This window comes from Symphodus melops (assembly GCF_947650265.1).
Source record: "Symphodus melops genome assembly, chromosome: 15".
Classification (NCBI taxonomy): Eukaryota; Metazoa; Chordata; class Actinopteri; order Labriformes; family Labridae; genus Symphodus; species Symphodus melops.
The window spans coordinates 22,246,944-22,271,435 of NC_136705.1; the positions used below are offsets into that span (position 1 = coordinate 22,246,944).

Genomic DNA, 24,492 nt, shown 5'->3' on the forward strand with positions numbered 1-24,492 from the left:
GTGCAAGAAGCTATTATTTCAAACCTGATGTTCCTGCTGGTACTGTTGGAGGTCGGTGACGCTCGCAGCATGTTCAGCCTGCTGCTGGTGACCAATCAGGTGGTTTTCTGTCAGGGTGAGATTATCACACACTTCCTCCAACTTCTCTGTGAATTCCTTGTGTTTCTCCTGTAGGGACTGTTAATCAAGATGAAAATAAAAGAGTAAATACTCCGATTTTTTTTTTACATTTGCACCAAATAAAAACTTACAACAAACTCTGAAAAAACATCCCAATCACTTTTGGAGAACACGAAAGACAAATCAGGGTCAAATAGACAATTTAAGCATATAAAGGAAACATGCAAAAGACAATAATTCCTTCTATCACAAGTGTGTGGAAACCCTACTATGCTGTGAACATGCTTTTTTTTGCTTTGGTCTTTGAAAGGGGACATTCAGTCCAGCTTGGATGTTCTGTGGGGTAAAGTGTTCGAACAAAGAAGCTTTATTGCCAGCAAATACTTCAGGGTGTCTTGAAGGCCTGTAGGATACAATCAGCACAAAAGTTAGTCTGCAGGAGTGATGAAGCACCCGAGCATGCAATGTGTTAAAGCATTCAAAGGAGAACAACCAGAATGTGAATCCTGAAGACAAAAGGCAACACTTGAGTATACGGATATTACAACTTTTCATGCGTCTTAATACACCACAAACATACTTTCATAGTCCAGTTATACATTTAAATTCAATAGAATGAACACAGATATTCAATGAATCGACAAAATAAAATCAGAGTTTTTTGGAGCTGACTGATCTCAGTCTCAGATGAAGAACATATCTTGCCATAAATTAGTTATTAAATAATAATTAATAATAATAGTTATTATTACATGTTTGCAAGTTCTGCCTCGGTTTGAGTTTATGTGCTTTTTCACTCTTATCCACACTTCATGCTCTAAAAGCAATTCTTAAAGGTGACTCATAACACGGCCTACACAGCCCACTCGACATGCCCTGTACGGAGGCTTTTTCAAGGAAACATCTGTTAGTATATCCGCAGGCAAACCTTCTGCTGGTTCTCTTCCTCCCAGGTGTCCAGAAGCACCTCGAGGTCGCTCCTCTGGGTAAGGAGTCTGTCAGTCTCTTCCCTGAATGCTCTCTGAGTGCTGCTGAGGAACTTTAGGAGGTGGCTGCTCTGAGCTGGACTTAAGAACTGAGCATGCTCAGAAATAAAGCACTGGACTTCGAATGTGATATCCTCTAACTTGAGTCGAGCTTCTTTTTGCAGATTGCTCTCAATGTCCTGGAAGAGAAGACAGAAATATGTTGTGGATGTTGTTGTGGTTTGTAAGTGAGCAAATCTGTTTGTTTTTTTAATGGGATTTTAAAGATACCCTGTTCTGTTGAATCAAATGTTTCACTGTCTCCACATCCCATGTATTCAAATCCAAGTCCTTCATCTCAGAGCTGTGTTTGATGATGGCTGCTAACTCCTTCAGATCACTGAAATGTTTCTGGTAAGTTGATTCCAAATGTACCTAAAATCACATTTACACTACTATTAGCGTCATGACATGTTACTGTGACCGTTGCGTCATGACATGTTACTAACCGGCAATGAACATTTACCTTTCCTGCTTCCATTGCTTGAATTAGGGAGTGGCCCCTGTCTGCACACATCTGTGAAACAGCCATAAAATTAGGCTCTAGCTCCAGATATGTGGAGGCCAAATCTTGTTGGATCTGTATGGGAACGCCCTCATCAGCAGAATTCAAGAGCTGTTTGGCTTTCTCCAAATCAGCTGTCAGGACACCAGCCAGTCGAGAAAGCTGCGACTCCAGAGACTGAATAAAAAGCACAAATCGTTTGCATACACATACATCAATGAAAAATTTAAAAACGCATTAGGTGGCAGTATGCTTCACAAAGAAAAATGTGACAAGTGGTTTATTTCTAACCTGACATTCATCTATCTGGATCTGCAGTTCTTCCATCTGGTTACCTACAGGAGTCTGGCTTAAAAGGTCATTTCCGACATCATCTAAAACATCAGCGTGATCCTGAAGTCTCCCTACACACTCCAAGTAATCCTGGATTGAGTACAGCTGTTGGAGAGGAAAAGTCAAAAGAATAGTAAAGCAGATGTTTCTCTGAAGCAGTGGTTAACATCAACATCAAATCTACCTTGTTTTTGACTTCCTCGACTTTGCAGGTTTGTGACTGGAAAGGTGGCTGAGAAGATGATGGAGCAGACTGACAGTCAGCCTCTTCTGATCCCTCCTCTTCTCCCCCTGAGCTCTCCTCTTTGATGCTCTCCAGTACATGCCTCCGCTCCTCCTGACAATCGCCCCCAAGAGCAGTGTTCAGGCTGTCCATCACTTCCTGAAGCATTGACAGGTCTTGGCTCGAAGAAACAGACTTAAGAACCTCCAGCAGCTGCAGCTGGATGTTTGGAGCCTCAGACTTCTCCGTCTTCTCACTGACGTTGTCCTCCTGCATTATCAGTTCTGAGCTCCCTCCTTCTTTGTTGTTTCCACTGGGGGCAGTTTGCTTGAGTACGTCCATGAGGAGATCTGGCTGAGCGCGCTCTATAAGTGCATACAATGTGTCTCTCTCTTTGTCTACATTTTGTGGAGTATTTGCAATTACAGAAATAGCGTTGTCTTGAGTTTGTGCATTTTGTAAATCACTGACACTAATCTTTTCAATCAGTACCTCTGGGTCATCTGAATATGACCCAACAGCCTCAGAAAACAAAGAAGCAGATAAAGATGTAGTGCAGCTCTCTGACAGGATATCAGTAGAGTTTGGATGATGCTCAGCAGCACATTGCTCTGATCTTAATCCCTTTGATTGAATATCAGATCCTAATCCTACACCCATTATAGTGTCAGATGTTGCTGGATTCATCTTTGAGACTTCTGCACCAATGTCTTCATTAAGTTTATCTTCTGTCTTTGCCATTTGTGTATTTATTGACAAAGAGATCTGATTTGTATCACTAGGATCTGGAAACATGTCCCCGTGTTGCCTCTCTTGGGAAAAACTGTGTGGGCTTAACTCAAAGTCACGTGTCCCACTGTGCTGTGAACCTGACAAAAGAGCGTAATCTTTTGAGTCCTGCACACTACAACACTTCGGACTGGTTGTATCGGTTGAAGCCACTTCATCAAAAACAACAGGTGACTGAGAAGATCTCCCACCATCAAACATACCTGCACCAGTACGAGAACACTGTGGCTCAGTTTCAACACTAAATTCACTTTCTGGATGATGTGCTGCCTTCTGAGGTAATGCTATTCTGCTGCCATCTTTTGTAATTTTGTCATCATTGTTACAATTACCCCTGGAGACAGAAACGACTGCACTTTCATCCAGAGCCCTGAGTGATGAGTAATCTCTACTTAAAGTTGGCTCAGTGTCCAAAGGTGACCGAACTGAACATGAATCGTTCTCAATTCTAATTTCCCCGAACAATACATTGCGATGTGATGAAGGAATGTCTAACTCGCTTTTACTTATTGTCTGGTTTCCCATTTCGACATCATATCCAACGATGAAACACTCATCATCAAAGGAAGAAATGTCAGAGTCGGCTGGGTTGGCGGGTGCCGAATATTGCGCTTCAGAACTAATCCCGTCAGTCAGACGAGCTGGACGTGACTGTGTAGCCGGAGCCGAGATTTCCGTCACAGCATTTGATTCATCAGCTGTGTCCATCAGATTGATTACACCCTGTGAGTCATTGTCTTCAGCCGGTAAATGCTCTCCCTCAGTGTGCTGAACACACTCCTCAGTAACCCGACCCCGCGAGGGTGAGATCATCACGGACTCATGAGCACCAACCGAGGGAGGGGGAAGATGTGGAGAGTCACTCATCTTATCTACGTTTCCGACTGTCTCCCAATCTAACTCTGCATCTCCAGTCTCACTCTCCATCTCTTTGTTATTAGCTTCCTGATTGGTCAGATTAAGCCCAATGACAGCAACCTTCCTCTCCACCGGCTCCGGTGTGCTTTCAGCCTCATTAATAATATTAGAGACCAGATTGTGATCAGCAGGAATGAATGGAGCACTGTTCTCTTCTGGATGAATGCTTGTTTTGCGGTCATCTTCCACCAATTCTGATTTCAATGACTCACTGATAGAGTTGGTGTCACTTGACAACAAAAGCTTTTTCTCTTTACCCACGCAGAGAAGTGTATTTGAGGATATGAAAACATTTGACTTTGAAGGAAAACTCTCCTCATCCTCTACAATGTCTTCTTCGTCTGACTCTGTCTCTTCAACCAAGCCCTCACTGGGAACGTCTTCCAGTTCCTGTAAGTGATGTCTCCCAGAGGTGACATCTACAACAGACACTTCCTCTATTTCTGCTTTAAGAAGATGAACCACATAGTCTTGCTCATTTTCAGCTTCCAAAAAGTCCAAAAACTCAGCTTGGCAGAAATCTATTTTCTCTGATTCACTGCAAAGTGAGTCAGCCTCATGGTAGGTCACTGTCTGATGGAAGGATTTCACAGTCATTTCATAGTCAAACATCCCTAATGAGGATGAGCTAACAGGGTCTGACATATCTGGAGGTGTAGGAAGTTCAACACCTTCACAGTCAGCTCCAAAGCTGTCATGCTGTAAAATATTTTCAAAAAGTCTCTCTGCTGAGTCACCTGCCTTTGTCCAGCTCTTATACAAGGTTTTCTCTGTTTCTTCAGGCTCTGTGTTTTCCATATCAGTGTCTCTACACACTAAAAACTCTTTGAGTGGATGCTGTTTTAGCGCCTCGTCATTTGCATATATTTTTTCTCCAAATGAAATTCTCCCATTTACAGAGGAGACGAGATAAGGAGGGACAAATGTGTCCGGGGTGTATTTCATTATCTCCTCTGTTTCCTCATTTATGTGCAGCGGGATCTCCAAACCGACCACTTCTGAGTGCTCACCAACATTTAAAGTCAAAGACGAGACATTTTTCTCAGAGTTTTCAGAAAATGTTAAATCCTGGAGAAAGATTTGAACCATCTTCCTGAGCTGCGTATCGAGTATAAGAACCCTGTGTCCTGTGTTTGGGTCGATGTAACTGTTCAACGTGAGGTAAGAGATGAACAGCTGGTTCGCCTCAGCTGTATTAGGGATGTTCTCCACACTTGAATAATCTGCAGCATGACAGCCTCCGTCAAGTGTGAGCTTTTTATACATCAGCCAGGATGAAAACCTCTCATGAAGTTCATCCACATCAGGGAACACATCAGGGATCTCTATAGATTTCAAAATCTCCGCTGTGAAGTGGTCGATAAAACCATTCTGGACGGCAGACTGGATATCAAACACCTCAGAGTTTTCTGGAATGTAAAAAGCTGCTATTTTGCTCCGATTACTGAACAACCTGCTTGTAAACTCATCTGTTGTGATTTGTTCTGGACTGCACAGGAATGATTCAGACACGGTTTCGTTTTCTCCAAAGGGAGGCAACACAAGTCCAACAAACTGCTGATCCCTGAGGACAATGAGTGTGCTGCTGGAGCTCATCATATCGCACTGAACGGCTGCATCCACCTTTACTCTGTCAGAATTCTGGAGGTTTGAAATAATACTCATAACATCCTCTGGCATATTTTGACTTTCTTTGAAGTCAGCGACATCCACCTCAGGAGCCAACGGCTTTGACACGTTCTCCTGATTGCTTGAACCGTCACCTGAAGAGCTGAGGGTGTGAATACCTCTTCCTGGTGTCAGTGATTTATTTCTGCTGAGGCACTTTAATATCAGACTACTGACTTCCCTAGCCTCAACTTCCTGCACCTCTATGGGAGTCTCGTCTCCAGTAGAGCTAAAATCCATCATATCCTCACAGCTCTTTTGCTTCTGAAGAATCTCTATGTAGATGGAGGCAGGCATTATACCAGACCGAAGCGCCTCCTCCAGGGACAGTGTGTTCCCGGTGTAGCACACCTTCACTCCATCACTGACTTGTTTGACATCTATCCGTTTAATGATCGGGTCTTTACATGTGGCCCCTTCCCTCGCTGATGTGATGTCAGAGAGAGACACAGAAGTGATGTGTGAACCCTGGATGCACTTGTTTGCTTCATTAAACTTTGGGGAACGGTCCAGGATGGATTTATAATTCTCATATTGTTTGAAAGCATCATCAGAGTTCAGACAGACAGGCTGGTCGGACTTAAAGAGGTTGGAGATCTCAGTCTTTGTGAGGGAAACTCCAGGCATGTCATCCACCCGGCCACTCGAGGGTACAGTTACAAGCCTAGCATCACTGGAGTCAGAATCCTAATGCAGAAAGGAACATGTCATAAATTACTGAAGGGATTTCGGTACCATAATCTGCATGTAGAGAATATGAATTATGAAACAAAATATAAACTCACCAGCAGACAAAAGTAGACATGTTAAAACATCATGTGCACAAGTGCAATTCTGCTTCATGGTTGCAACAGGAGTTTGACATATAAAGCTATCATGCATCAGGGAATGCAGATTCCAGCATCTTGCAAAAAAGAAGTTTGTTAGTTCAATCAAACACTGTGGGCAAACGGCTCGGTGTCCAATCTGATTTACTGTGTCTGTTTAAGGTTAAAAACATTAATAATGGTGATCAGACCAAAGCTGGGTGCAGCAAAGCATGTTCACAGCATACTCTGATTTCCTTAATCTTGTTTTCTGTCCCTCATCATAGTATAAAGAGAGAGAGAGGGAGAGAGAGAGAGATGCAAAAGACAGTTGTTCAAACTGTACTGGAGAGAAGGACAAAAGGTTAGTCATGCAGCCGAACATCAGGTGGCACTGTTTCATAACACGTTATAGGACAGAAATGCAAACCACTCAGTAGAAGAAACAGGCGAGAGCCCAACCTCTTCAGCGGAGGACGTCTGATCTGAACACTGTTGGGAGAGTTCGCTGTACGCCTGATTCAACGCCTTCAGCTGCTCCTGGGCCTTTTCTCTCTCCCCTTCTGTCATCCTGTGAGACACAAAGACACAAAGGATGAGCCTGAAGATGTTCAAGGTGGACCACGTCTTGTGCAGAGCGGGTCAACAGTAGTTCGACTTACTTGTCACTGTGTTTGTTCAGCATCATTTGGGTGGCTCTCAATGCTTCTGCAATTTGTTCCTTCTTAGTGACCATTTCTTCCACTGACACCTTAAACAAGCAATCACAGCATATTAATACACCTGTAACTACTTTGACTGCACCACTCAATTCCAAACTGTTATTACTGCACAATGTTGATGCCACCAGTGTGATTATAATAAGCTGACACAAAGGCTCACACATTCACACACAATAGAATTCTTTTGAACATCCCATTAAGGGTTTTCTAATGACTTTGATGAAAGGTGTTAAATTAAGTTCATGTAAAATTGATGAGTACTTAAAAAAGGAGTTTAAAATCCATGCAGTACGACACACAATGCAAAATCACTCCGACAGAACAACTCTGCAGTGACTCTAAAGTTTGTTGGATTTCTGTTAAAAACGTCTTTACGACGAGCTGATTGAACTCAGTCGTAATTTTGGATTTTTTTGGGCCGGTTCATATATTTTGCACCTTTGGGTATTTTTCCTTTGTTTTAGATGAACAGACATAAAAGGAGGAAATGTTTCACTGTGATCAGAAACTGAATAAGAGAGATGTTTTCAATGTGTCAAATTATAATAATCGAGGAGGGACAGTAAGTCCAAAGCTGTCATTATGACATTAAACTTGTTGAATTGTATTTTTTTAACAAGGTTATCTTGTTAAATTTAAAAAGAAATGTCAAAAATTTAAAATGTAATCAATTTTAGTAAAGTTAAACCTTACTGGTGTATATTTATGTAATAAACTCAGAGCAGTTATCAATAAAACCAATAATAATATTTAAATTGATTCTCCTTTACTGAAACTGTTTCGTTCAGTGCTTATAGTGAATATAACAGCATAAGCTTCATTACTCAAATGTAATAAAAGGACAGTGTGATTAAGATGTCTGATAGTTTGCTTTTACACTGATTAGTGATATATTATTAATCTCAATATTCGACTGGCAACATAAATGTACAACGTGTACACATCGATGAAAAGTGAAAATGTGCCAGATGTTTGAACAAAACAGTCTGAACTCTTTGAGTCTCTTTCTAATACGTTGGATTGATTCTGAAAATCATCAATGTCAATCCACTGCTTCACCAAACGTTGAGCTCGTTGACACTGCTCTATATTTCCAGCTAAAATGTGTGATGCATCGCTTACTACAGTCATAACGCATCAGGGAGATTACGCATGTAAGTCCTAGTTTAGTAGCATAATGTCAGCTTTAGACTGCATGTAGAGTGAAGGGTTTCTTAGGCACAGGGACAAACATCTGAAATGTATTGTGTAACTTTAATAACCAGTTGGGCTGATTGTTCTGAAATACGAGTGCTTGTGCAACATATCAGTGAGTCAGTTCATGAAATCAGGGATACAAAAAAACCATTTCATTGTGAGCAAAGTGACAGGGGGAAACATTAGATCTGATAAAGTTATTAGAACCCCTTTAAATGAAATGATCAGAAAGTAGACAGTGTGTTTTTTTTTATTATAAATCATTCATTGTGACACCAAACTGCTGTGATATAACTACGCTAGAAAAATACTCTTCACCGTCAAAGCAAAGCATCGTCTCGTGTACAAACATATGTGGCAGGGTATGAACAAACACACAATGAAAACGGCACAAACAACACACATTGTTTACCTGGGGCTTATTAGAAGCGTCTGTGTTGGCATTGCTATCTTTCAGAGTATTTCCACCATTGTTTGGGGTCTGTTTCACATTGGACATCCAGTGCAACAGTTTGCTAACTTTATCACCATGCTCTCTCTTCTCCTCATCAACAGACCTCTAGAAATTCAAACAGATGGGGGTTTGACAACAATGTTAAATCTGCTTACAAAAAGGAAGCATGCAGCGAATCCTAAAAGGGTGGGACACCTAAAAACAAAAAGGATAATGAGAGTTTAAACATCAAAGCTCAGAAGTAAATGTAAGATGCATCAACCACTCTGTGAAAAGATTTGAACTGAAAAGATTATTCGACAGTAAATTCAAGAAGGGTAACTTCACAGACAAAAACAAACTCTTTTTTGTTGTTTTTGCTGTGTATTTACAGCTGCTTATTAATAAGCCCAAACATGATGAAATGATGATTTGGCTCCAAAACCATGACTCTTTATGGTCTCGAGTAACCTTAAGCCTGTGTGGCAGTCGTACACACTTCTCTCAAGCGCCTCCCTGAATGCAATTCTTCTCTTGGTCTTTGGACATGTGAGGCTTTTGCTGAGGAATTTCTCATCTTTGAGTGCAGAGGCAGTGGTTTTGTCAATAAGGCCGCTCTGGATGACCTCCTCAAGTGAGACCCTGTCATGGGTGTCAGGTTTTATCAACCCTCCAGTCAGCAGCTGGAATTCAATACAACGAAAACCGGCATCCTTTGGGAAGATATTTTCCTGAACAGCCTTGGGAATGGACACGATCTTTGAAGTCTTGGGATGGACGATGCCATTGTATGCCTGCTCAAACTGTTGGAGCAGCTGGCTCAATCCCTCATCTAACAAACCTCTGCTGAGAGCGACCGAGAGAGAAACCTTCTCCCCAGTAGCGGGGTCGCAGATTCCTCCTGTGCAGGCCTGGGCCTCCAACAGCCGTAACGCTGTGTTTCTATCAGTAAAACCCTGCTGAAAAGCCTCAAGTATTGACATCCTCTTCCTCTGAGTGACGTCCCAAAGACCAGCGATTGGGCCGTTTATGTCTTCCACAACGACCATTCTTGAATAAATGATGTCTGCTATCTCGTAGATACTGAGAACCCCACTGTGGTAGCTTTGGAGCTCAGATGTTTCAAGGTACCTCTGACTAAGTGCGGACTCTAAACAAAGTTGCCGGCCACTTCTGACATCAGTTATGATGTGACGAATGCTTCCATTGGTGTCGACTATTGACTTTTCCTTCCACTCACTTTCCTGCTGTGACAGAAAATGGTAGGTGCTCTTGTCGATGTGTCCTGCTCTGAATGCTTCATAAGCAGACATTTCATTGCCTGAACTGCTGATGACAACAGATGTTCTGTGGCAGCTGGTGGGAGAGTTGATTGTTAGATGTCTCTCTCCGAATGGGAAGAGAAACACACCGCCGTCAATGTCAAAAAGACAGGTCTGAAGTATTTCTGCGTAGTATGCTTTCTGCCCGGTGTCAGGGTGGTGGAAACCTTTGGGGTTACTGATTGGATCATATAGACCATGTAGTAACTCTTCGTTCAAAAGACCCTGGTCAACAGCAATGCCAGCCGGCACCCTGATACCGGTCTCTGGGTTGACCAACCCTCCAGTTGCTACCTGGACTTCAAGGATCTTCTTGCCTTTGAATCTATCGAGAATCCTGTTCTCCATGGCTTGAAACACGGACAGCTTTTGGCCGGCGTAAGCGTACCCACGAACCGCTTTCTCAGCCTCCATGAGTTTACCTTTCATGCCTTTTTCTAAGATCCCTCTCTCCAGAGCCTCCTCTACTGAGTGTGTTTGTCCCGTGGTCAGATCCGTCAGGCTTCCTGATGCAGCCTGAGCCTCGAGGAACTCCAGAGCGTATGTGTTGGCTAAGAAGCCTTTCTCAGCAGCTTCCTGGAAGGAAATCTTCTTTTTACTTGACTCCACATAAACTCCAGCGATTGAAGTTGGTTTGCCAATGTACTGAGCAAGTGAAGCTTGCACCTCTTCCATTGTGATGAGGCCCTTCTCCAATTTACGCAAAATCTCTTGATCCAAGAACTTGAATCTGATTAAGCTTTGGACACTTATGTTGCCTTTGGTATCTGAGAACTTTTGTGGAGTTGAATACACAACACTCATTTTTTCTTCCCTGTCTGCTTTCTTCTCTGTTGCGTTAACACCTTCGCATGTTTCGTTGATATGATACGTAGTCGTCCTGATGATCCGGTGTGTTTTAGTGGTCTGTTTGTCTGTCAGCCCACACAAAGCCGAATATCCCTGCGTTGCCACAGCAGTGTGCTCGGTAGACGTTTGATTATTAGAGGTATTCAAGACTTTCTTAGTTGGTGAATCAGGAAGGCTTTGGCTGTGAATCACTTCCATTTTGTCTTGTGTGACTTGTTTCTGCCTTTCTAGCGGGTTTTCTCCCTCCTTTGTTGACATCTGTAGACATGAGATGGAAGATTTCTTTTAGTTATAGAATGTTTTTGTTCACTGTTACAGATAACCATAAACGCTAAACATACAATAAATTAATATAGAATTATAAACTATCAATAAATGATCTTTACTTGGTCATGCATATGATATGGTGTTGCAGTAACGCTGAGCTAACTTCCTCCTCACCTGTGATGACACTTTCATTTTGAGAACCTCGTCCTCCCAGCTGCATTTTGGACATCGATATGAGGCCTGTCCCGTCATCAACAGAGCAGCCTCGCCCTCCTTCCCAGAGTGGGGAGTGGTTTCAGCCGCTCCCTGTTTGTTTATCATCTGGTTCTCAGACTTCATCTTGACCCCAAGCGCTGAAAGTGTTTCCTTTAAACTTTTAATTTCTTTGACGTACAAATCTATTTGCCCCTGAAGAGATTTGGCCTCCCTGTCCTTCATCGTCAGCTTCCGCTCACTATCTGCCAAAAGCTGTTTTACCTTAGTGGACTCGTTTGACTGTTCATTGCGTTGCGGAGTGCTTGTTTTTGAGCTAAGTTTAAGCTTGTCTTCCTCAAGTTGAGCAATAAGTGATTTTGCCTTTGAGAGCTCGAGTCCGAGCTTCATTCTGTCTTGCTCCAGTTTGTCCATTTTGATCTGCAGCTGTTGGTCTGTGTGTTGTTTTGATTCAGCGGTGGTTTGATGAACTGTTATCTGTTTGAAATACTTGTTCACCAGTTCTGCCACTCCTGCACCGTGTGATGGCTGATTTGAATTGCCACTTTCATTCAAGATTTCGGATTGCAGTAAAACAAGCTTTTTCTCGATCTCCGTCTGCACTAGCAACAACTGCCTCTCGTAGCCCTCTTTTTGAAGGTCGAGTTTATTTTTTAACTCCTCCAACATTTTCTTGCACTTCTCAAGATGTTCCTCCATCTGCTTGGCCTTCAGCTGAAGATTAGCATTTTCTCTTTGCTTTTGTTCCGCTTCTCTTTGAGCTCCCTGAAGCTTGTCTTTCAGCGTTCTGACTTCTGATCCCAACGAGGTGTTTTTCTCCACCGCCTCCCCGTTCTCCCTCTTAAGGATCATGTTTTCATGTTGCAGATTTGATCGGGATTTGTCAGAATTCGATGTTGCTTCTTTTATTGTTGCTTTTGTCCTCTCGAGCTCAGACTCAAGCTGCGATATTTTAGATTCTTTGAGTCGTCTTTCCTGAGTCTCTTTTGATAATTCCTCCTTGGTTCTCTGCAGGGAAAAGTTCAACTCTGACATTTTACTATTCAAAGTCTCTAGCTTCCTCTCTGTTGCTTTCTTGTCGTTCTGAAGGGCGTACATCTCCTGCTTTAGGTTCTCTGTAATTTCTTCGTCACTGCAGCTTACACCTTTCATACTCATCTTTTGATTGAAAAGCTCATCTTCTAATGCCATGACTTTGTTGCGATGTTTTTGACTCTCAGCGGCTTCTTTTTGCAGTTCAGAATTTTTTTCCACAAGCACCATGTTCAAATCATTAATTTCAATATTTTGCATGTGGATCTTTTCATTCGCAGAGTTCCTCTCAGCAAACACTGACTTCAGCTCTAATTTCAGATTAGATATTTCATCCTCGTAATTGATCATTTTAGAGTTGAGTGTTTTGATTTTGTGCTGCAGGTCGGTCATGTCTCTTACCTCCTCGCTGTAATCCTGCAGTTTCATTTGGAGGTCATGGCAGGTTATGGATTTCCTATTTAATTCCTCCTCAATAATTCTAACCTGAGATTTGGTGCCCTCTGCCTGAGAGAGTAAGATTTTAACTTGCTGATCCTTACTGTCCATTTCCATCCTCACCTGATCGAGTTTAACTCGGGCGTTCTTTAGGTTGTTTTCCATTTCTGTGTTCATCTGCTTCAACTCGTCTACTGTTTTCTGCAGCTGTGAAGCAACTAATTCACTTTTTTGAATTTCTGCCTCAAGGTTCTTGCATTCTAGTTGTGACGCCTGCTGGGATCTCCTCAATGAGTAATTTTCATCATTAGCTGCTTGAAGCTGCTGTTTCCAGCTCTCTATCTCGCTCTTTAAGGACTTAATCTTTTGTTCGGAAAATGATCGTTCTTTTTCCAGTGACTCCGTTTGGATCTGAAGGCCTCTTACATCACTATCAGACGAGGCGTTTATCCTCGTGAGCTCGTTGCATTTGGACTTCAGCTGATCTACTACGGCCTGCTTTGACGTTACCTCCTCTTCCAAGTTGTTGATTTTAAAAACATTGTCCTGCTCCACAGAGCTTTTCTTCTGCAGTTCTCCTTGTGTGATTTTCAGCTGCTCTTTGAGACCTTCGACCTCAGTGCTTTGGAAAAACGTGCTTTGCTCCAGTGAAGACTTTTCTCTCTGGAGAGATCGGATTTCCTCCTGAAGTTCATAGATGGATTTCTTCATGTTCTGTGCTTCCTGCTGGGCATCCTCTATTTTCTGCCTCATGTTACTCCTCTCATTTTCCGTGTCCATCTGCAGTTTCTTCACTCTGTTATTGCTGTCATCCAACAGCTTTTTATAACTTTGTGCTTTCTCTTCAGCCTTCTCTGCTTTTTTCTGCACCATGTCTAGTTCCTCTTGTTTCTGCTGAAGGGCTTCGCCCATCTTTCTCTCATTTTCTCTAACTGCAGATAACTCAGTGTGAATGCTCAGCTGACTCTCTGATACCACAGAGTGGACTTCACTTTGCAACTGTTCCTCGATGGTTTCCTCGATGTGCAACTTGCTCTGAAGTGGGTGGCTTTGTTTTTCCTGATCTTCATTTGTTTTCTTTAGGATGTCCTCTAGGTTTGTCTGAGCCAACGCACACTTGGCTTCTAACTGCTCAATTAGCTGTTTTGCATGGTTTAATTCCTCGTCACCAGCAGCTTTGTCTTTGACTGCTATGTCTAACTTTATGCTATACTGCTGAACGTCATGCTCAAGTTGTGATCTCTGAAAGGTGAGATCATCAATCGTCTTCTGTTGTGTTTCCACTTCTCCTTCCAACTCTTCCAGCTGTTCTTGTTGCTTAACCAGCAGATCTTCCTGTTGCAGGATTTGTTGTTTAAGTTGACTAAGTTCTACTTGCCCTTCAGATTTCTGGAGCTCCATGCTCTCTGTCCTTTTTGCATTCTCTGCTTTGTCATTTGCCTTTCTGTTCTATAATGCAAAAAAACATGTCATCCACTCTTTTTAAGATGTCATCCGTATTGCAAAAATGCATGAAATGTTTACTTCTTACCAGCAAGCTGCAGAAATATCAAACAATCCCTCCAGGAAAGTGCAGTTTCAATATCGCCTGATTTTGAAATTGGCAATATTTTGCATGCTAAAAAATTTGTTTAAATAAAAATACTGTAAAAGCACTTTTCATTTATTTGATCAGTGTCTTTTTAAAATCAGATCTGATGACACTTCAGGAAAAGTGTTCTGAGATACTTGAATGGACACAAACTCCTGGAGAGGCTGCATTTCTGGAAGAAAGCTTGACACGAGATAGACTTTCTGCTGACGAATAAAAAAGTCTCTCTCCTCCCAGCAGGTCACCATCAGCAGCTATACTCGTGAATATTCATGCACACATGCATAGCCTTTGCTTCTTTTGGGATATGAAGCAAAGATCTCCACTCACAATGAGCTGACCACAGAAAGATAAGAAATACGACCCCTGGAGGAATCAAAGAACCTATAGCAAGGAAAGCTTAGAAATACATTGTCATCATTATTTTATCAATGTAACAATGAGGTAAATATTATGAATGCATAACAGAAGGTATAGGATTAAAGCAAAGAGAAAATGTACAATTTAAAGCATCCATATAGCCCCCACAGGTCTAAAATGTGCTGCATAAGCCACCGTAGTTTCTGGAAATAAGTATAGAAATCCATGAAGTATTCAGACATGGTTCTCTCACCTCGTCTTCTTCCGTTCTCTTCAGCGTCTCACTTGCAAACTTCACATACTGCGTCATTAGGGTAACCAGAGCAGTGTAGCGTGTTCGGAGATCCATAAACTGTATGACAATGACAACAAGAAAACAAGCTTGTCATTAAGACTTGTTTTTACTTTGAGCTCAAGCTTCCAGTCCTGAGAAAATGTCACAAGAGTTTCACCTCCTGCTGGATGGAATCAGAACAGCTCTGCATCCTCCGTTTCTTCAGAGGGGACTTATGCTGGGAGTCAACCATCGCTCTGAAGGTCATCAGCTGCAGTTCATAATCCTGGAAAGACATGTGTGAGGTTAAAAGCTTGTTTCCCTCTCAGGTGAAAGCTAGTTTTCAGTTCAGATCATCACTTGATCCTTGCCTAAAAAAGCTGAAGTGAACATTACAAAAGTTGCTTCATCCATAAAAAGTTTAACAAGCATTGGTTAAAAAAAAAAAAAAAAAAAAAAAAAAGATTGCTTCAAAAAACAGGTTACCTTAATGGAGGATGAGTAATGCTCAGAGTACTTCTGACACTCGTCAATTCTGCCTTGTTTTTGTTCGATTTCAGCAACAAGGACCTGAAAGAAAGCAAATATTTGAAGTACATATTTACCGTTCCAAATAAACGCTTTGTGTTCCCCTCAAGAGCTGAATCCTTGTTTTACCTTCTGTGTGTTTAACAGCTCAGCCAACGCCTTGCTATCTTCAGGTTTGTTTTCTTGGGCCTTTAGCTGCGACGCTTCCATTTCTCTCACCCATTCATCAAGATTACTGAAGGAGTCTCTGTAGTGTTTCAATGATTTGCTGATACCATCCAGGTCCCTTAGTCTGAAATGTAATAGTTAAAGTCAATAGAAATATCCAGACACAGAAACTGAATGCTTTAAGAAGAAACAAACACTGACCTGCTGTCAATCTGGGAGTGAATGTTCTGCCATCTCTCACTCAGCTGATCGGCCTTCTCCTTGTGCCAGTCAAGGTCAAAGTCACGTTCGTTATGTGCCTTAAACATGCGCTCGCTGACCACTCGAGCTTTCTGCAGCTCATCCTCCATGTCATGAAACACTTCCTGCTTCTCATCAATCTCTGTCCGCCATTGCTAAAATCACACAGAGGAAAGATGACTTAAAGTGAGCTAAGAAAAAGTTTGCCCAATGTTACGTTCAAGCTGACGTTTAGCTACCTTCAGAGTTGAAATGACCGCCTCAATGGACTTGACATCAGAGTTCATGGCGTCTTCCTCGTAGAGTTTGGATTCGTAGGCCTTAACAAGCGCCTCAGCACTCTGACTGTGCTGTACCACCAAGCTCACTGTTTTCAGTCTGCAAAACAAGAGAAGCCCATGAAGTTCTGTTTGGAGTGAATGCATTTATCATATCGTCAAAATATCTAAATGTCACTCCTTGACAAAGATGTGAGTCTTACTTGTCCATATAAATGGAGGACATGGAGTACACTTGGCTCATGCTCTGGACGAGGACGGAGAGTTCAGAGGAAAGCTTGGGCACTGAAGGAGAATCTGCAGCCTGTCTGACGAACACCTCACACTTCTCTTTCATGACGTCAAGGTCCTCTTTCAGTTTATCCAGCTCGGACGTCTTATTCTGCAAGGTTAGCATGCAGAAAACCACGATTTCAGAAACACCATGGGGGAGCACTGCACAGTTTGAAGTGATTATTTAGACGGAGACGGATACCTTGTGTTCAGTGATGCGCTGCAGACTCTGGTCCAGGTCGTCTCTCTCCAGAGGCGTACGGAGCTGCCTGATCAGGTGTTCTTCGTGAGCCTCCAGATGCATGCGGAAGTTGCGTATTTCTGAGATGTAATGGTTGTACACAGACTCCTCGTGCTCCTCTGTGTAATAAATGCACATAATCCCATTAGAATTATCAAACACATTTGACTCTGAAAAGGTTATAGGAAAGTTTTGTTAAAGCTAAAAATGATAATAATAAAAGGAATACTCCATAAGTGTTAAATGCACATTTGATTTCATACATAAAGCAGCAGGATACATAGTCACCTCTAGATGGCAGCATAATCCTTTTGACAAGAACCTGATGCAGTTCATCTAAATCATAGAACTTTGTATACTACTTAAAGGGAGTCGTGCACTCATTGTTTCTGAACTTCATTTGAAAAAGAGAAAGCGAGTTAATAATAAATGAGTGTTCATAGAATATATCTGTGTCCTGGTTAAAATAGATAAACGCTCTGCAGTACTATCAAATTACAACAATAGTATTCTAAAACTCCTCTTCTCTATTTTACACCTTTAGCTGCATTTTAACATTTCATCTCAAGCTAAGAAAACCATCTCTATACAAACTTGATCTAACAAACAAACTTTAAAAATAACAAAAATTCCAAACAGCATTAACTACAGATGAACGGGCTTAAGGTCTGTGTTTTTCCCCCCGGATATTTTGTTCAATTTGCACCGGCAGGCACTAGTTTACAGGGTCAGAAAGGGAATGTGAGCCTTGCCTCTTTCTGCAGATCTGAGTAGTTCCTGGTAGTACTCCTTGCAGGCCAACACGTCTCTCTCGAGCTGGGTGCAGTCTGCAACCGTGAACACCTCAGACTCCTCGCTGTCCTCCAGGTACTCATCGAAGTGGGACTGCAGGTTGCTCAAGACCTGCTGATGCTCACCTGGCAACATGGTCTTTATCTGTTTAGGTAAGAAAAATAAACTTCTATAAAACGACTTTGAACATCAAAACTGAGATGTGTTATCACGATTGATCATCAGCTGGGAATCCAGAAGAGCAAAAGTGTATTTCAAACATACCGACGCCACATTCCAGTTGCGGATGGCTCGTATATCAGCCATTAGATAATGCCACGACACCACGCTCTTCATGTTGATGTGGGAGTGGTGCCACAGTGCCAGGACATTCTGGTATAACTGTTCAGTTCTGCAAGGAAAGCAAAAGAAATCAATTAACCGCCCATTTCATCTTTCCAGAGCTTATGCATTTAGCTCCAGACACGAGCGCCTCACCTTGTTGCCATATCGACAGCCTCTTTGTTTGGTGGCGGCACGGTGAAACAGACAGAGGGCACCATGGCTTCGTTCCCGGCGGGATTGATGACTTTCCACTTTGCCCGGTGTGAGTTATTGGCCAACACGCACTCGTCATCCTTGTAAATGGTGATCTGAGAAAGGTGCAACAAATACACACACATATTTTTAGTCTATCAAATAATCCTAGAATTAAATGTGGTGTATTATGGAGAAGGGAACTTCAGTATACCTCTATCTGTCGATAATCACAGATGGCTTTAACAGGGACGGAGGATCTCACAGGACTGTCAGGGTTCCTGGGTCTCAGCTGCACGATATTCTTGGCCCTGCCCACTAATCCAGCGACAGTGCTGCGGTACTGAAGCAGCTGCTCTTTCTCCTCCTAGGGACACACCCAACAAAAAAACAAGCGTGTCTTTTTGTCTTCTTGCAAAAATCTCCATCTGCACTCACGCTTCATGAACCTGTTTACCATTGACTCCTGAAGCAGGTCCTCCAGTCTGTGTAGGCTGCTCGTTCGGTCACAGCTGTATTTTCTTTGAATGGCGTCTTGCAGGTTCTTAAGGTAGTCTATGGACTCTTTGGCATCACTGAAATACTGCACAGGAAAAACAGAATGATGAATGAGATGTGTAGAACTAAGACACGTGGACATTTCAAATGACAAAAAAAACAGCCAGCGGCGAACCTCAAAATAAACAGCATTCTCCTTGAGGTGTTGCTCTACGCATGCACAGAGCTGTAAAATCCAGCTCCACTGTGTCTGCATGGCAGCTCTGTATGCCTGGAAGACACAACAACAACATCCAGGTGTTACAGCAGGAAAATGACTGGTACGAGATGAAAAGAGCTTTTGATTATTGCAGGAATGAATGCAGGGTGGAGACGCTGCTGCTGTTCTAAAACATTGAACATAATGATATTAACCGCAGAGCTCACAATACAGAAAGAAAGCACGCAGGGCCTTACCTCAATCGTGAGCCGGGCGGGGTGGTTCTTCATCAACAGGCGTTCTGCCTTGTCCTGCACAGACTTGATCACTTCCTCCTTTTCATCCAGCTCCCTCATCAGGTCCTGTGTGAAGAGATTAGACTTAAAGTATCTGACATTCAGTCATAGCAAAGAACCTTTTATTCCTTCATCTCAAACAATCAAATATCTTTTCTTTGTGTCTGTGGTCAGGGGCCTCACAGCTTTTCTGTCTGAGGACGAACAGTTTGCAGAGTCGTTGACGTTGTTTAGGGTTCTTAAGTTGTTCTGGTTATTTGGGCTTCTTATGCTTTGGTCTTATTTAAGCTTTTGCTCCTTTCCTGAGATCGTATTGCATCACAACAAGCTCCTGAATAAGCTCCTGTTTTTCAGTCTGCATGGGATTTACAGATTGAGTCACAAGTCAATTAAAAAAAACATCTAACTTACAGCATGGTAGTCTCTTTTCTTTGAGATGCTGTTGTTGCGATCACTCCAGTCGAAGGCAACCTCCTCTTCTTCCTTCTCATTCAGCCAGATGAGCTCCTGAGTGGCCTGGGACACGAAGTCATGCAGGCTCTCCAGGTGGCTTTGGTGCTCCCTCGAACAGCTCTGAAGAAAAAAAGGACATACGTGAGGTAAGTCCACAAATCTCTCTTATAATGTAATAATGTAAATGGTAAACAGAACACTCACCAACAGCCTCTCATACTGCCTCTCGAGCCTGTTCAGTTTGTCTGAATAGGTTAGTTTCAGGGGCATGTTCATCTGAATCTAAAAAAAGATCAACAGTTTATTTTTTCTGCAGAAAATCTTTTAGTGAATAAAGTGACAGCATGCAGCCGCAGCGTCATTTAAACCGAGTTTAAGATTATTTACCATCGTTGTTTTTACCACAAAGATTATAAACTTCAATGCTTACCTCACTCAGTTTGGCATCTTTAAGACTGATTTGAAATTCTTCGATGGCTCTGTGTACACTTTTGTGGCTGTCCAAATGTGTTTCCACACTCGGCAAATCTGATCCCCACTCTGAACGATCAAGTTTCAGCTTCAAACAAAAGAAAAACAGATTCAAATACAAAGTAGTTTTTCAGAATAAAAGCTGAACCACATTAGGAATGACCTTCTGCTGATTACTCACTTGTATCTCCTCCACCCAGTTCAAGAGGTCCTGAACAAATTTCATGTTAACCTCCTCTTCTGTCATGTTGGAATCCGCCAGCGAGGATTTCAGTAAGGGCTTACGGATCTGCATGTGTTTCAAATGCCTGAGACTGCTCGGGTCCATGCCGCCGCTACTCCCCGTGTAACTCTGGACTGAAGCAGGCTGCATGCCGGGGGTCAAGGCAGGTGTCAAGGATGGGGTGAGGCACGGTGTAAGGCTAGAGGTGAACGTGGATCCAGGGGTGCCTAGCCCCCCTGGGGTGAGTGCAGGAGAAAGAGACGGAGTCAAGCTTGAGCTGATGTTCTGTGAGAAACCAGAGTTCAGGCTTTGTGTGATGCCGGAGATCATCATTTTGGTTTGTTCTGTTGTCAGCGTGCGACCATGGCTGTACACAGAAGAGCACTCGGCTCTCAGAGCGAGCAGGTCATCCCGGAGTTTTGATACCCTGTGTTGAAAGAGAAAAAACAAAGTGAGAAGAATACACATTTATAGCAAACGAGGGGAATGATTTTTTAAAAGAGGACATGCTCTGCACCTTTGGACAAGCTGGTCTGCAAAGGGGAATCTCCCATCCAGAAGAATCTGGATGTCAACCACTTGTTGTCTGAGGATGTTTTCACACTCCAAGAGGTAGCCAGCAATCTCTGCTTCATGAAGAAACTGGATACCAGACTCAAGACGTTTTGCATCCTTGGAGGGAATATAAAAAAAAAAAAAAAAAGTTACTCTAAACTCTGCACTCTTTCATCACCACTTACTCGGTAGTATAAGTCTAACAGGGCCAGCAGAAAACTCACAGACTGCAGGGCAATTCTTGCCAACGCCAGCTTGTCCTCTCCGTGAACACAGTCCCGTTGGACCCTGTTGGCAATCTGCTGCAACATTTCCAGCCTACCGAAACAGAAAGATTACATTTTTAGCTGAAGCAGTTATCACTTAAGTTAAAACAAAAGTCAAGCACGCCGTCACTTCACCTGGATCCAAAGGCAATGTTGTTATTGAGAAAGACTGAGCTGTTCATTTGTAAAGGCTCCGTGTGAATGGTGTCATTGGAGCCAAGACTGGTGAAGCTGCTGGTGCTAACAGACGATAACCCGCTAAAATAAGCCATTCTTCTTCACTGTGCTGCTAACTCCGAGCCACTCGAGCAAACGCTGCTACGTTCCTTCTAAATATTCATCTACGAGGACCGCAGCCTCACCCTGTCCTTGACAGTTTGACTGCAAATGCTTGCAGTCAAACTGCGGGGCGGCTAACTGGTGGGGCGGCTCTCTCTGTGCTCTTATTTATAGGGCCATCCAGGTGAGGAGCGTGTAAAATGAATCCCACCCTGAAATAATTTGCTGCCCTCAGGGGATGAAAAACAAACAGCAGGTTGAGACAGTACACCTTTGTACAAGCTGAGACTGCACAAAGCTCTGCCTCTCTGCTATAATGGCTTTTTGTGCCAGTGTTTACCACACCCAACGTCAGTGCTGTAAATACGCCGTGTTATGAGGGAGATGGTAAACTGAAACAATGTCAACCGAGTCCTAAATATGAGAACTGATGTTCCTTGGAAATTAAATCTTTCCTGCAAACAAAACTTGACTGAGCTTGCCTTGAGACAGCATCTATAAACAAAATCATATCTTCACTGAAGCATGCAATGACATCAGTTTTCCCTTTCTTTTAAATAAATAAATCACATATTTGTCCTGATTTACTTTCTGAGCTGCAGTCCATTAAGGCTTTTTGTTGGGGAAAAAAAAAGATTCCTTTGTTTTACCGAGTCTGCAAATCACTTCCTCCGTTAAAGCAGAACAAAACCTCTTTTCATTTGCAAATAGTGCAAGTAGATGTGCGGTAAATCTGATTAATATATGAATGAAAACTGGGCACAACACCTCGGAAATCCTGGTACCAATCAAAGTGTGCAAAGGTTAAGTGAGGGGATTTCCACTCTAATGTTGAAAATCAAACCCAGATTTTGTCTCCTGGTGTTTGGCTTGAGTAGAGATGTTAGAGCGAGCTGGTGCACCCTGCATGCACCAGCCTCAGGAGTATTACGCTGACTCATGAAGCATCTTTGCTAGCATGATGATCACGACACCTGAATCTTAAACAATTAACGATACCAACTGTTTTGATAGTGCAGCAACAAAAATACAAGTCCGAGGCAACCTACTATTGGTCATTGGTCGTTGTTTTAATTACCGAAAATTGCAGGGAAACTCCTGCATAATGTCTATGTTTCACAAATACACTGGCCATGTTTGATCAATTTAGACAGTGCTTTCTTTCACTCGTGGCAGCTTCAGATAAAAACAAAGCTTGGGTACCGTACTTTTCGATGCTTTCTATCATTAAATTAACAGAGATGCACAGTTTTCAAAGTATTACTTTTTCCTCTACAACCTTGTATGTTGCCTCAAGCAATAATGTGTGTTGTCATATCATCCATCAATTTGTGTCTCTTAAATAGTGTCATAAAGTTGTAACCCATAATGTTAAGCTATTAAGTGTCTATAGATCAGACCTTAAACAATAAAGAACCACACCAACCAAAGTCCTTCATGCCGTTTAAAAATCATTGAGGAGTTATGGATTGTTTTTCATTTGATGTGGGCGGGACTTAGATGTGATCTGTCTCTGTTACACTGAACCAAGAAAAGACAGAGTATTCATGTTGTCAGGCCTCCACATACCTTTCAACCTCAGGCCTCAGGCTCTTCTCTCTTTCCAGCATGGCAACAATCAATTTCCCCCATTCCTTTTCCACATCATTTGGATGATGACCCTGGGGTAACTGAATACGTCCAAACTCGATCCACATCTGCAGACATACCGCAAAGACAGGATTGTTGTTACTACAGTGTGTAAGACTGCAAGCATGCAACGTGTGATCAAAGCGGCACGCTCTTCTGGTTTGCATTTGTGTACCTCGAGCATTTTGTAGAGTTCCTGGATTTTTGTCTTTTCTTTCTCCTTCACTGGGATTTCATGTTCTTTAAATTGCAGATACTGTGTATAAAGTGCCTGAGAAAAGGAGAGAGAGATAACACACACGTCAGGGAAATACAACTATATTTATAAAGCACAAATTATACACATGGACTCACAAGGGGTTTTACAGCAACAGAACACTTTCTATACTTTTTGCACAAACCATGAGATGCACAGAAACACATTTAACCCTTTGTAGGGCAAGTGACTATTTTTGGTCATTTCCACAGCCAATCAGAAGAGATCACCCTACGTCACTGATCCTGCTATTGTTTCATTTGAACCAAATATGGTAACTTTGTCAATGTTTATTACATTTACAATTTTGAAAGATGTTATAACAGAAATAAAGTTCTGTTATGTCCCTGAATAACACTATGAGGTTGATTTTTTGAATTTCAAAGTATTTCAACGAGTGCCCTGTAAAGGGTTAAAGCTTAGTCTCAAACTGATGAAACAAGGAGGGTTTAGAATCTGCTTTTAAAAGCGCAGATTTTTTTTCTCAAGATCAGATTTGAACCCAGAGAAATCTCACGGCATATTCTTTCTCCCCTTGTCTTCGTAACAGCAGCACCAAAGCTCTATCCCCGTTAAAAGCTTTTTACAGTAAATGGACTGCTGCCATCTCATATCCTTCAATATCACTTTACGTCTCGGTTACAGCAGGCAGACGCTGCACATGGGCTGTTTGAAGCAGATAATTATTGATGCTGTGTGCATATGCAACGAAATGTTGTTCTCATCTGTACTGCAAAGTTGAAATTTGAATGACAATAAAGGAAGTCTAAGCTAAAAGAATGTGAAGGCTTGGGGTTTACTTATGCAACTTAAAACCTTGAATTAATGAGTAAGTTCTTCCGTACCTTGAGTTCCACAGGGTTGTTTGGGAATGATCTATCTGACATCATGGCCACATTGTGTTTGATCCACTGGCTGAGGTATTTGATCATGTTCTGGTACTCCACCCATTTGATATCCACATCCTGTTCAGAGAAAAAGGATCAACATCATTAAAGCACTCCTCAGCACTTTCACTGAGATTGGGTGGAGTCACTGGCGGACCGGTGCCACCAACTCACATGAGGGCTGATTCCATCGACGCCATCGGGTACCTTGGGGAAGGCGTCATACAGCGTAGAGACATATGTGATGACTGATTTCTCATCGGGAGACTGAACGTCTACGTCTGATGAGAAAAGTAAATACCAAAGATCAGAAATGCGACACGATATGATCTTTACTGAAATCCCCCTCAAGCTAAAAT

At 42.4% G+C, this 24,492-nt stretch overlaps 2 protein-coding genes across 5 annotated transcripts in view; both read right to left on the bottom strand.

Annotated features, from left to right (window-relative positions):
* Nucleotides 1-24,492, bottom strand: part of dst (dystonin) — a 102,967-nt gene that overhangs the window by 42,306 nt on the left and 36,169 nt on the right. For 3 of the 4 annotated variants that reach the window (XM_079362286.1, XM_079362284.1, XM_079362285.1), the window contains 29 exons: nt 24,308-24,414; nt 24,092-24,211; nt 23,166-23,261; nt 22,931-23,058; nt 21,041-21,134; nt 20,779-20,933; nt 20,220-20,688; nt 19,998-20,126; nt 19,772-19,849; nt 19,526-19,687; nt 19,076-19,180; nt 18,795-18,890; nt 18,579-18,704; nt 18,336-18,488; nt 18,083-18,237; nt 17,870-17,996; nt 17,566-17,749; nt 16,775-16,932; nt 16,503-16,681; nt 16,261-16,399; nt 15,983-16,176; nt 15,743-15,905; nt 15,572-15,655; nt 15,264-15,371; nt 15,065-15,163; nt 8,719-8,865; nt 7,050-7,138; nt 6,850-6,958; nt 25-177 (listed from right to left, as the gene is read on the bottom strand). In XM_079362286.1, coding sequence (XP_079218412.1) covers nt 25-177; nt 6,850-6,958; nt 7,050-7,138; nt 8,719-8,865; nt 15,065-15,163; nt 15,264-15,371; nt 15,572-15,655; nt 15,743-15,905; nt 15,983-16,176; nt 16,261-16,399; nt 16,503-16,681; nt 16,775-16,932; nt 17,566-17,749; nt 17,870-17,996; nt 18,083-18,237; nt 18,336-18,488; nt 18,579-18,704; nt 18,795-18,890; nt 19,076-19,180; nt 19,526-19,687; nt 19,772-19,849; nt 19,998-20,126; nt 20,220-20,688; nt 20,779-20,933; nt 21,041-21,134; nt 22,931-23,058; nt 23,166-23,261; nt 24,092-24,211; nt 24,308-24,414 — 4,106 coding nt within the window. Of the gene's footprint in view, nt 1-24; nt 178-1,048; nt 1,286-1,376; nt 1,521-1,611; nt 1,828-1,941; nt 2,089-2,167; nt 6,269-6,849; nt 6,959-7,049; nt 7,139-8,718; nt 8,866-15,064; nt 15,164-15,263; nt 15,372-15,571; nt 15,656-15,742; nt 15,906-15,982; nt 16,177-16,260; nt 16,400-16,502; nt 16,682-16,774; nt 16,933-17,565; nt 17,750-17,869; nt 17,997-18,082; nt 18,238-18,335; nt 18,489-18,578; nt 18,705-18,794; nt 18,891-19,075; nt 19,181-19,525; nt 19,688-19,771; nt 19,850-19,997; nt 20,127-20,219; nt 20,689-20,778; nt 20,934-21,040; nt 21,135-22,930; nt 23,059-23,165; nt 23,262-24,091; nt 24,212-24,307; nt 24,415-24,492 lie in introns of all 4 variants that reach the window. The other variant, XM_079362283.1, reaches the window with a different exon arrangement.
* On the bottom strand, nt 8,877-15,054 carry LOC306835623 (uncharacterized protein). Its single transcript, XM_079362288.1, has 2 exons — nt 11,352-15,054; nt 8,877-11,168 (listed from the first exon to the last, which is right to left on the bottom strand). The coding sequence occupies exons 1-2, from the start codon at nt 14,259-14,261 to the stop codon at nt 9,141-9,143; spliced, it is 4,938 nt and encodes a 1,645-aa protein (XP_079218414.1). The 5' UTR covers nt 14,262-15,054; the 3' UTR covers nt 8,877-9,140.

What these genes read in the sequence shown, in the direction of transcription:
- LOC306835623 (XM_079362288.1), bottom strand. Translation starts at nt 14,261, where the DNA reads ATGGAGCTCCAGAAATCTGAAGGGCAAGTAGAACTTAGTCAACTTAAA. An exon ending in AAATGAAAGTGTCATCACAG is followed by an intron (nt 11,169 to 11,351) that starts GTGAGGAGGAAG and finishes TCATGTCTACAG; the next exon opens with ATGTCAACAAAGGAGGGAGA.